Source organism: Hakea prostrata, chromosome 2 (genome assembly GCF_041222555.1).
Source record: "Hakea prostrata isolate BN-2017 chromosome 2, UWA_Hpros_2, whole genome shotgun sequence".
Taxonomy (NCBI): domain Eukaryota; kingdom Viridiplantae; phylum Streptophyta; class Magnoliopsida; order Proteales; family Proteaceae; genus Hakea; species Hakea prostrata.
The window spans coordinates 48,627,026-48,639,984 of NC_142601.1; the positions used below are offsets into that span (position 1 = coordinate 48,627,026).

The 12,959-nt window shown below is 36.0% G+C and overlaps 1 protein-coding gene and 1 pseudogene across 2 annotated transcripts; both read right to left on the reverse strand.

Annotated features, from left to right (window-relative positions):
• Nucleotides 1-701: 701 nt before the first annotated feature.
• LOC149024603 (uncharacterized) lies at nt 702-5,682 on the reverse strand (annotated as a pseudogene). The gene is made up of 4 exons (XR_016171660.1): nt 5,419-5,682; nt 4,944-5,307; nt 2,123-2,165; nt 702-1,604 (listed from the first exon to the last, which is right to left on the reverse strand). The product of XR_016171660.1 is annotated as an uncharacterized LOC149024603 (transcript).
• Nucleotides 5,683-6,845: 1,163 nt separating this feature from the next.
• Nucleotides 6,846-9,216, reverse strand: LOC149024604 (pentatricopeptide repeat-containing protein At3g22690-like). The gene is made up of 4 exons (XM_089143501.1): nt 9,064-9,216; nt 7,942-8,017; nt 7,740-7,797; nt 6,846-7,605 (listed from the first exon to the last, which is right to left on the reverse strand). The coding sequence occupies exons 1-4, from the start codon at nt 9,214-9,216 to the stop codon at nt 6,846-6,848; spliced, it is 1,047 nt and encodes a 348-aa protein (XP_088999627.1).
• Between the last annotated feature and the right edge of the window lie 3,743 nt (nt 9,217-12,959).

Consider the following 12,959-nt stretch of genomic DNA (forward strand, 5'->3'; position numbering starts at 1 on the left):
CATTTGGTTAACTAAGAGTCCACTTAAGCAAGATTTATCCATATCCAGAAAATGAACCTTGTGGATAATGCAATAGAAAATAAATGGAGACTTCACCCAGAAGTAGAAATTTCTTAAAATTGATAAGGTCAAATTAAAAAGTAAATAAGAAAAACAAAAGAATAACACCAAATTGAAAAGTAAATATAAAAAACCTAAAAAAAAATGATATTATCCCACTAAGAGAGAGTCTAAGTGTCATTAGGTCAACTAAGAGAGGATGTAAGTGATATTTTTCCATATTTTTTTTCTTATTTTCACTAAGAAAAGAACTTCCTAAAGTTAGTAACGTCAAATTAGATAGTAAATAAACGAAAACTTAATGGAAATAATAATTTCTTAAAATTGATAACATCAAATTAAAAAGTAAATAAGAAAAACTAGAGAATAACACCAAATTGAAAAGAGAATCTTTAAATTTCATGAATCTAAAAATTTTACAAAAGGGATAAATCGGACTACATAAATTCAAGGTTTCAAATTTTTGTTTTATTTAACCACAACCCTAAGGTAATAATGTGATTTAATTTAAAGTGTAAATATGTAGATTAAAACCTTAAGAGTTATTTTGGAATTTTTAAATAAATAAAAATTTGCCATGTCATCACTTAATTAATGGAGTTTAACGGTAGGGAACAACAGTAATTACACATAAATTCTAAGGTTAGATTAGTAATTTCAAAAGTATAGGGGACAAAATAATAATTAAGCTATAGTACAGGGAGTAGCAGTAATTATCCCGAGATATATTTGTTTCCCCATGTTCTGTGAAGTGTCCATAACATGGTAAACTGAACCATAGATACAATAAAAAGAAAAAACGTTTTAAGGTGATGGGGGAAGGTGGCTAACCCCGAGAACAAGAATCTGAGATAAAATTTTTAGCTCATCATAAGTGCAGATCATGGAAATACTTTACCTCACATGAGCCTTCTGGATTAAAATGTTTAAAGTCATGCCAAGACCCTGTATTTCAGGCGGGTCACCTGAAGGACCACATTAGCATGATCATCAGAATATGGGAGCCAGGTTCATATCTTTGTTATACCATTGGCTACTTCCTGTAATTTTCATGAAATTCACCCACCTTACTATGCCTCATATTGAGTTCACGGAGTCGTCGTCACTGCCTTCACTGTCACTGCTGCTGCTTCCGCTCCCACTCCCACTTGCACTGCTTCCACTTGCACTACTACCACTTGAACTTGAAGTCTGCCCATCTCTCCCTTCAGCATTCACCTGGGCCCTAAGAGCTTCTGCAGCATTGGGACCATTGTCCGCATCATCATCACTTAAATCCACATCAGCAATTTCATCATCTGTCTCATTCTGGTTTGGCATGTTGATGTCAAGACCAGTGTTAACTTCTCGTTGATGCTCTTCTGCAGCATTCCCTTTGTTAGGTGTTCCACCAGCATCAGCATCATCATCATCATCATCATCATCATCATCAAAGACTATTTCCAAATGGTCCTCCTCTTCTTCATTCTTATGGTCTGCTGGCATGGTTACAGAATTCATTGGAGCAGATGAATTAGCCGCTGCCCTACCCGTAGGTTTGAAACCTGCAATATAACAAAGAGATAATAACCACATGATTGACTTCAAATGGTGTCAGTTCTCCACAATTTATTTACAAATTGTCTTTTTGAACTGGTTGTTGTACTAAAGATCTGACACATTGTACTCACTATTCTAAGATATGGCTGACAGAGTACTGCTTAAGGCAGCAACACAGCTTGGGTTACATTCAAGCAGATTTTGAATAGACTAACACATACAGATTAACTAAACTACTATGACGAACAAGAGAGAATATTTTATCAAAAACCTACAGCCCAGATGTATAAGCTAATAATCGATTCTGAGGCTATCAAGCAACTTAGAGGAAAATACAAACCCCCCACCCCAACCACACAGATAAAGAAAAAAAAAGATATATTCATACTTTATTGGTGCCAACATTCACCCAAGAAAAGTATTAAGATATTATCCACATGACCTCAAACAAGCTCTGGCCTCACAACATAATGAACAAATAGATCAGAAAATTATAAACTGAAACCAATTTTACAAAACAAACCTGGACTCCCTGGTTCACCAATGTCTATTCTTTCCACCTCGACCTGTAATAATCCAAAGCAAAATATAAGTATTTAATCAACAGAAAAAATTTCAGGTGAGATATTCTAAAATAGACATAAAGGTCATGGAATTAACAAACAGAACAAATGTGGAAATTTTAATTGTCACTCAGTTAAAATAAAGGGCATCTCAAAATGAGTACAATGCAAGCACAAAGATGGTCAGATGTCATCTCAATAGGAATTTTTTTTACAGAAAAAGCTAGCCAAGCAACAAAGGCATCTAAAAATACAATTGCAGATTTGCAATAACTCAAGTGTGAGGGTCACATGTGCAGATCCAGCACCTATTTGGCCTTATATTCCTTAGAATAAACCTAGTATTAGCTTTTACTAGTTATGGGCCTTTGATCCCATTAGGTTTGGGTTGCCCATAATTAGCAAATAAGATCCCAAGTACAAAAATGATTAGTGTGTTTCAAGTTAAGGGCGATCATGTCCTTTCATATGTAATTAGGACTTTTAAATTACGTAAAGTTAGTTTTGCTGCGCTACATGGTAAGCCAGCAGTAATTCACTCCTTTTCAAAAACATTTGGAAGGTAGTTTGGGACACCTATCAGTTAGATTAGTTTTAGGAGTTCAATTCCAACAAGGAAATAAATTAGGTATCAGCCTCTATTTAAATTTTGAGTCAGTAAAATGATGATTAAAGCCCTATATGTACCCAATTGTGGAGGAATAGAAATAAGAATTAAAAAATCCAATTTTGAAAAGCAACTTGGCTGCCACCTTCCGTCCCTGTGAGAGAGTGTTCTCTGTTATCTGTAGTCCAAAGTCCAGTAGGATCTCGGTGCTAGGTGTTTACATTCCTAGTTCCCTATAGAAACTACAGAAGATCTAGAAAGTTTTCATTCCTTGGTTCAAAAAATTTAATAAAGTTTCTGAGTTGTTTGAGGTGACATGGCCATGTTTAATGACCATCTTTCGATGACCTTATATGGAGAAGTGATTCAATTCAGATTGATGGAACCAAATGAGCCAAGGGCAGGCTTAAGATGACCCAAGGAGCAGCAATGAGGATATACATGCATAGCTTAGTGCTCGTCTTATCGGCTAAAGCATCTAGCAACCCCATTTAGTTGGGACAATGCTGAGTTGTTTGTTCTTATTATGAGTTGTGCAATAGATGAATGCTTATGGGCAGTTGCTCCATAAGTAAGTGGTGGTATGTTATGCTACGTAAGGTGGTTGTTTTTCAAGTTAATGAATAAAAACTGTGAAGAGTTGCTCAGGAGGCAAATTTCAAATGCAAATTATGCAAAAAACCTAGGGTCATGATCTGCCAGATTTTATGTTAATTCCCTGTGACTAGAGCTATACTTCAGCTCTTATTTCATGTGGTGAATTCCCACCGTTACGGACCAAATATCCCAATTGTTCTCTGTTAACCACGATCCCTCTGTTGGTTTGTGTTTGTTCTGTAGCCTTGTCCCTAATTGTTTCACCATATTCCCTGCAGAAGACCATATAATATCTCATTCTGAAAACCACCGACCACCAACCTAAATTGACAGCATGTCCAGTTCTCAATAAAACCTGGAGAGACCATCATCACTTCTAGAAGTCTTTGAATTTTTCCCTTGAGAATTAGCAATACTTAGGTCCATCCAAACTTGAGTGGAGTTCTAACTGCGTCAAAGCCCTTTTCATCAGTCACATTCAATCCCAATTCTGTACTCTTCCAATACATTTAGTTACCTTGTTTCAATTACAGACTTTGAACACTAAATCCAAACCCATTCTGTCTTGAGCTCGCTCTTGTTCTATGGCCTTTATTTTTAACCCCAGTTTCATAGCAGTCTTACAATTTTTGGACTCAAGGGTCACACTAAGAGATCCAGAGTCATGGAACTCATCCCATGAAAATGAAGTACAAATCATTCCCCCCCCCCTTTTTCAAAAAATTGTATGGATTATGTTGATCATAAAGATCATGAAGAATAAGGTTATATAACTCAAAATTGACACACAGTGTCGTCATGCAACTCCCCTCTCCCTGCCCTTCCCAAATGAAGTGGGGGGGGGGGGAGCTAGGGCGGATGTCATACTTTAGAAGAGGATTTTTTTTTTCATTTTTATATCATGAAATTAACTATAATTAAATTCTTCATTTTTCTGTATTTTAGTGTTTGATTCTTGATGGCAATTGAATTTTGAATATAGATTTCTTCTTCTTCCTGTATTTCAACATTTATAATTCTTGATGACTTAAATTTTCATTCTTGATAAGTCTATATTAGCATACATATATCATTGCTATTCTACAAATAATGCAATACTCATCATGATCCCTATGGTTTAATTACTTAAGAGATGGCAGGCGAGAAGGAAATTTATGAAATAAAAAGGATGATCTCCCATCAAGAAAACATCAAGGTGTTATAAACCAACAATGCATTCCCCAAAGAAAAAACAAGGTGGACCATCATCAGGAAAAGCTCACACAATTTGCTAAATTGTTGCAGTAACTTTACAATCTCATAATCTTACTTATCATAGGCATGCTATTTTCAGATATGTATCTATTTCACTTAATGCTAAATGAATATTGTGCAATACCATTACTCAGTGATCTTAATTGCCAAGCTTTGTATTTCTCGAACTCAATTTCATCTTCAGAAACATAGCAAATTTTATCTCAAAATACTCTAATCACAAAAGCCGTCTGCAAACAATATAGGATCTTGTTTCTAGACATCAATTTTCACAGCCAATGTCGGAAACAACAAAAAAGAGAATCTTCGGATGCAGCACTCACCGGCACAGGAGGGCCTACAGAGTTTTAGCTAGAGGCTGCGATTTTGTAGCTTTTCCAAGTGGAGGAGAGCGAGACTCCACAGAAGGTAGAACCGAACTAGCAGTAGCCATAGACGCAGCAGATTCCCCAGGCAACCGAACATGCCTCAGCCGCTTCACCGCTCTGTGTAATCTATCCAACCGGAACCTCTCACCGTCGAAGAACAGGACCCCATCATTGTCCTTGTAATCCTCGCTGCTACCCTCAAAGCTTAATTTCGGTTTACCGGGTTGGTTGTTGTGGAATTCCACGGTTACCCTATTTTCCTTGGTTTTGTGAAGCGAACCAGGTTGATTCTTATCGATCGACGCGGGTTTAAATTCATCTATAATAGTTTAGAAGCGCGAGGAATAAGCATTCAGATTATCGACTAACCAAAACTTACAGTACAGAACTCAAATATTAATAAACATTGTGTGCTTGCTTTGTTACTTACATCTGAACGTGCAGAACTTGGTGGAAGAGAGATCTTTGAGAGATGAACCTAGGGTGAGGTTGTACCACCGATCAGGTAAAGGAGCAGTGTTAGGTTCTTTATTGTTGTTTGCCATTATTGACAATATCAAAAGCTATAAAGACATAGTAGTAGTTACGACCATGGAAACCTAGAATTTCGGTTTGGGTTCAGACTTCCGAGTGGGAGGATCGCAGAAGGGATAGGCGACGAGAAAGGGAACGAAAATGGGGAACACAGGTGGCAATCGATTTTTTTTTTTTTTTTTTGGTGAAAGTAATCGATTGTGATGATTTTTTTTTTATTTATTTTTTTTTTATTTTGTATAAAACTGTTATTATATATAAGAAAATTCGGGACGGACATATTACATATGCTGCAGGCAAGGGTTCAAATCTCGACCTCTCCACTCAAAAGTCAGTTTTCTACTAAACCTTTATTGGCTAATTGATTTAGGTTCTACAAGGTACAACTACACAAGCAAGGTTTAAAATATCGCGTATCGGTTGAGTGATTTTTATAGACGTTTCGCTTCTTCTCGTATCGTTTCGCAGATACATATCGATGGGTACAAAATTAAATAGAAATGACCAAAATACATAATTCAAACAATGGGTAGGCTTCCTTAATGTTATTTTAGTCTCCATGTCCATACAATTGGTTTTGGTTGAGAAGACTCCCACAAGTATGTGTTTCTGTTGGGTTTTCCAAATTTCAATTTATGATATAATGTTTGTCTTGTAACTCAATTTCTGTATCTCCAAATTCTTCAATTATGCAATACCCTAAGTTAGCTTTGATGATTATTGATTACTTCAAGAGGAACTCTTTCTATCAGATGTAGATGAATCGCGCTTTAATTTCACATTTTACATGGCGTATTGCAAAAGGAGATCTTTGACAATCAAAAGGATTTGGACTTTTAACAATCTGTTGAAGAACTGAATTGCCTTGCAATACTATAATAACACTAATATCTCACTCAAAGCAAACTTAAAATCTTTTTTTTTTTTGGAGAAAAGGAGACTTTATATTAATAGAAAAAAATAAAATACAAACAATAATACAGGATTAGGTTCTAAAGAACCTATGAGCCTGTCGCTCTTCTACAACATATTGAGAGAGCTGAGCAGGCAAAGAGAGAGGATCCAACAAAATTTCTTGGTCCGACGTTGCCAATCCGGCTAAAAAATCCGCGCACCTATTAGTCTCCCTAACACCATGCACCAAAATATACTCCTGAAACAAGGATCTCAAGTGAAGAATATCCTCAACAACCAAACTTAGCAAAGAATACTATATTTTTTTGTGTGTACAATAGGACTTCCAAAAAATATTAAATATCCTGCTAATGTTTGATACAACAACCTACAAAGGTACTTGCAGAAAGAAAGTTCCCCTGCAACTTGTTATGCATTTAAAGTTGGAGCACCAACACTTAATCTAAAAAATTTGCTAATCTCATGCAACAGAATCTTGATCTCTGTAATTCCTGGGTGTTCTTTGTTTTTTCCAGCCACAAACTCGTGAACAACTCCATCTATCTCAATCGAACTAAACCCTGGTGTCTTTGGGACGCCTTTTTCTCTCATCATCTTCCGCACTCTTCCAACATCAGCCCATCTACCAGTGCTTGAGTAGGCATTTGCTAGCAGCACATAAGGAGAAGCACTACTTGGGTCTAACTTGATAAGCTTCTTAGCAGCCCATTCTGCTTGCTCAACCCAACCATAGCTAGCACAAGCACTAAGAAGATTGTTGAGAACCAAGTTGTCAGGCTCCATGGGCATGGTTTGAACTAAATGCCATGCCTCCTCAATGTACCCACCTCGTGCAAGAATGTCTACCATGCATCCATAGTGCTCCAATTGTGGGGAAATCATGAACACCTTCTTCATATGCTTAAAATGATAAAGACCCTCTTCAATCAACCCATCATGACTACATTCACTAAGAACCCCGATGAAGGTGATGTTGTCGGGTTGTAATCCTAGGGGGAGCATTTCATCAAAGAGACCAAGTGCTTTCTCTCCTTGTCCATGCATGGCAAGTGAAGATATCATTGCAATCCAAGCAAGATTATCTCGAAAAGGCATTGCCCCAAAAACTTTCATTGCATCATCAATAGAACCGCATTGAGCATACATGTTAAGGAGTGCAATGCCAAGACTTGCAGTCAAAGAAACCCCATTTTAGTCAATATAACCATGCACCCACTGCCCTTCCTCAAGAGCACCAAAGGTGGGCTGCAAATGAGAGCACAGAGATAAGTGTCGCCTTGGTAGGTTCAACTCCAACACTACGCATCTTCGAAGTTCCCTGAAAAATCATCATTTGGCACACTCTCCTCAGCTTGCTTAGCTGCACCATCACAATAGATATATTATTCTCCATAACATAATTAGTGCATGTGCTAAAAACACAAACCTTCCAACTAACCTCATCTGAAGCCATCTCTGTGAAATCAAACTTTCTTGTCCAAATTGATTCAGCCTCATCAACAACCGGGAGCACAAACTTCTTTATATGGAAGAACCCCTAGAAGCCTTTCAATGCAAGAGAACAAGGACTGGAAGTAGCCCTGCACCAAGAGAAATAACCAAATAACTAGAATTCTTCACAACCAAAGAAATTATCCTTATTTAAGCTGAAAGTAACAACCCCAGTCATTGGGACAGTTTTTGTTGAGTTCAATACATAGAATCTAGAAACACAACAAAAGATTCACACAGGGCAATACTAAATGAGGTGACAAATTGAATTGCCAACAAACAACACCCCCCCCCCCCCCCCCCATGTTGGAAGTAACTAGTTAATTAGAAAAGGGATTGAATCCAAACCTAAAATCAAAAAAAGAAAAAAATGAAGTGAGTTCTTCAGTTAGAGGGGTGCAAAACAGAGCACATCGTCAATTGAAACAGCTCCATTGATACTAGTATAATAATTTTGGATTCTAGTTCCAATATGGCAAGACAAGAGAAAACCCATCATATTCTAATTTTGAAGGTCTTTGCCTTCACACTAGCTGGGAATACATCTTTATATGCTGCACCCAAAGCCCACAGATGAATCATTAGTAAGTAGTAACTGAAATTAGAAGTTAGAACTTTCAAACTAGAAGGATTGTTATTCAACAAGAGTCCAAAAGTCTATTCTTTATAATCTAGTTGTCAGCCATGACATAAGTAAAACTAGTAGCCCTCTTAAATCTGAAATTGATAAAAGAAAATGAACTTTGAGAGAAAATGTAGGAGGAAGAGAAAGGATTATTAATGCTTTATAGCTGAAATTAAGCACATAATCCAAGCAATAAGCAAGTAATATGTTCATAAGACTTGAAGTATGAAATTGATAATAAGATATCATTAGATGATGTTTCTTACATTTATCACTTCTAATACCATCCTAACCCAAAAAAAATCACTTCTAATACCATGAAGAATGTCGTGGAGGTTCAAAGCCATATGTTGAATCTTGTTGAATGGGAGACACCAAGATGATGTTGTGCACTTGTAGAACATAAGTACAATATTGACCCCAATTGTAAAATTGATGGAAGTGAGATTCCCACTCATGGTAGAATCTTGTGTGTTGCTCTGGAGTTGCCAACATTGGTATATTACTAACTTGTGATTGTGCCTCACCATATCCATAAGCATAATAATTTTCATTAGAAGACCCACCAATAGAATATCTATAACTAGAAGAACCACTAGATGGATAAGGACGATGACTTGAAGGAACACCACCACCATCTGAACTCATACTAAGTGACCCCATGCCACTCAAAGAATGTCTAAACTCAAAGTTTTTGGTTGAAAACTCTCTTCATTCCTTTGTTGACTTTCATCCCTCCTCTGATATAAATTAGGTTCCATGTCCCTGATATCTAGGACCTTGCTCTTTCCTTTGCCACTCTTACCAAAGTGATAAAGTATAGATTTAGCACTAATTGATCTGCTAAGGTTAACATGTTCCTTCCCCTTATGTGGACGACAAGATGAGCCACCAACTTCTTCTCGACCTTGCCGTTGTGGCCTAACTGATTGAGTTCTTCTCAACTGATCATCTCTCCACTCTCTTTCTCTAGCTTCATTCCTAGACTCCCTTATTGCCCATGCCAATTTTGGCTCATCTTTGGCTTCCATATCGGATCCTTCGTACTCATCACGATCCTCCATCAAATTGGTTACCAAGGCATCGTCATCTTCTTGTATCTGAGTGGCCATTCTTTTATTTTGAGTGAGGTGTTTTTGCATTGCCCTACTTAACTCTACAGGGCACTTGGGACATTTGACAACATTCTTGTATCCTCCAGTCATATGTTGTTTTTGTCTAGTCACCCCACCTCCCAAATGTTGTGCTTCACATAAATTACACATCGTATGCAATCTATTGTTGTTTATCTTGGTGAAATATTTCCATCCAATATCTATGGAACGTGGCATCTTCTGAAACAACAAAGCAAGTGATGGTTTGTTCTCATAAATTAGTATTCAAGACTAATACAATTTAACATGCCAAAAGAAAAAGAAAAAAAAAATCTAGTTTTGAATGAAGCCAAACAACAATCTCATTCTCATGTATTATTAGTTAGATAAAATAAACGTAGCTAAGCACAAAACAAGACTATGGAATCTAAAGTAGATTGTTGGATAAGATAAGAAACTATATCTTTATTTGGAATGCATTATTAACTTTATATTGCATATTGGGCATTAAATGCATCAATAAAAATTAGCTCAATATTGTTCAATCTAAAATTACTTCATTTTGCATGATCCAAATAGTGAAGAGTAGGAAGTAACCAATGTTTAACAAAGCAAAAACATCCAACAAACCAAAGAACCCAACAAGGAGTGAAGTGGGCTTATATGAAACACTTGGACTGCTGGACATACTAATTTCCTGTGATAAAAATCTCCTTATACATCTGGAAATGAATGATAGATTGCAAACCATAGTTTGGGACTTCGACTCTCTTGTTGTACAAATTTGAATGGAAGAGTTCCATATGTGGTTTGCCAGCTGGGGTTACAACTAGAGCTGAAGGAATTTTATGATCTCCTTCTTTCTATCAATTCCTTTGTCTTATTCTTCTTCATGGTTACTATGTACTGATCCACAATACTGAATAATTTTTTTCTCTACCCTAATTTGTTCTGTTTTTCAGATTTCATATTCAACCCTGCACCATTTCCACAACCTTTCTTTGTATTATTGTTATCAGTCCCTAGAAAATCCATAAATCCAAGGTGCAACCCAAAATCGTAAGTTTGCTAGATATAGGAGTAAAGGTGCTTTCAGGAAGAGTCAATTTACTTTATTTGTTGTGAAGGTCAAAACTAAATGGAATAAACAAAATTTCTACAAGGCAAAGAAAATGAAAAGATGAGAGGGAAATTTTTTTTTTTCTAGGAAATGCAGTCATATCATTATGCTATCATTGAGAGCAAAGAAGTTTCTAAAAGATGCAAAACAGAATGAAAGACTTACTAACTCTTTACTTGAAAAATTATATCTACAAATTTGTGGTCATGATTACTCTTATGGAGCAATGGAAACATTTAACCACAGGTCTGCAATTTTAAAACCCATATGCCAAATTTCAAAGCAGAAAAACGATGGAAGAGAATGTGAAAGTAGAAACCAATGGATGCATGTGAACGATTACAATTGAAAATTATCTCTACCGATATAGCTCAAATAATTTAATCCAAACAAACTCAATTAATCCAATTAATTAATCAACCCATTTGTAACTCATGAGAATCTAAAAGAAAAGAGAGATACTTAAAAGTTCAACCAAGGAACAACTCATATTCCATAACACCAAATTGATAATGAAAGCTTAGAGGAGCAAGGAACCACATTCAAGATAAGAGTAACTCTAATTGTCTAATGGCAAAGAGAGAAGAACACCAAAATTAGCATGACATATCTAATCATTGGATTCACTGCACAAGTCGATTGAAAATCAACACGCAATGAAGACGAAATCGAAAAGGAGAACAAATGAAAGTCACCACGGACTCGAACAAGAAAACCTAATAACCTTATTTCAAAGCCTTGTAAGTCGTCACGGACTCACAAAACCCTTTCTCCCTTTCTTCCCTGTTTTATGAGGCATCTTCCAATCCAAATGAGTCTTCTCGTCTTCAAGACTCAAGAGTATAAATGAGAGAGTCGGTTGTAAATTGCAACTTCGGCAGTAGGATTGACACTTAGAGCTTCTCTATTGCTGCTTCGAACCTCACTACTTTGGAACTTTGAGAAAACTTGGGAAGCAACCAACTTGGTACTTTGTTTTATCATTTATGAGATTGTTGGATATGTATCGAGTGTATCGTTATGTATCGGTTAGTATCATTGTGTATTGCACGATATGTATATTTTATTTTAAAATTAAATTTATACTTAAGAAACGTTTCTTTATATCGTATTGTGTCGTCATGTATCGGCTGATACAACAAGAGACAATATGGCACAAGTGCACAACACAAAGTTGGAGATGTATCAGCCTGTATCGTATCGCAAACCTGCAAAACCAATACGTATTGGCCAATACAATATGATACGATATGGACATATACTTTAAACCTTGTGCACAAGTATTCGAGACTCAAAAGACCGTTATACCCTTGGTATGGAAGAATTAAAAATTTCAAAAAAAAAAATATGACAATAACACGGGTTCTCCCAACTTGTTGGTCTTATGCTCTGATTTGTGTGCACATTTATAGGGTTGAGCTATATTAATGGGATTTACCCAAAAAAAGAAGAAGCTATTAATGGGAGGGGCACTTACTCTAAATGATTACTTATGTTATGTTGGTTTTTCTTCATAGTAGATTATGATTCTAAAAAATTAGAAAGCCTTATATAATTGAGTGATCGAATCTTAACATAGGATTGTAATATACTAATGAAACTTTGATGAGACTATCTTATTGTCATTGTAATTGAAAGATTAGATGAATTCTATACTTCTATGTTTCTACTATGATAATGAATAATGAATTGAACTTTTATGTTATTTTAAAAAAGCAAAAAAATTGAAATTTTATAATTAAAAATTAAAAAAAAATTTTAATTGTCATATGATTTTTTTTTTTTCAATAAACAGCACTTCATTCAATGAACTAAAGAAAATATAGACATAACTGTATAAATACAAGGTTTAAACCGAACTAAGGAGCGGAAAGTGACCAAACTGTTATACATGCAATAGACAGGATCATCCAGACTAAGGGTTGAGATAAGCCCAAAATGAATCATGCCCAAAGAACCTTAGAACAAATGAGGATAATAGGATTTTGGTATTACGAGCCTAGCAAAGGACATACAATGGCTGATATAAGTTTTTTTTTTTTTTTTTTTTTGTGTGCAAGGGAACATTTGACTCCATGTATCATGGCGTAGGGGTACACTCCCAGCACTCTGAGCCGGAAAATTAAATTTTCTCATGCGTAGGGGGTACACTGCCAGCTATAATATAACATGCGCTGTTTCCGTTTCGAAAT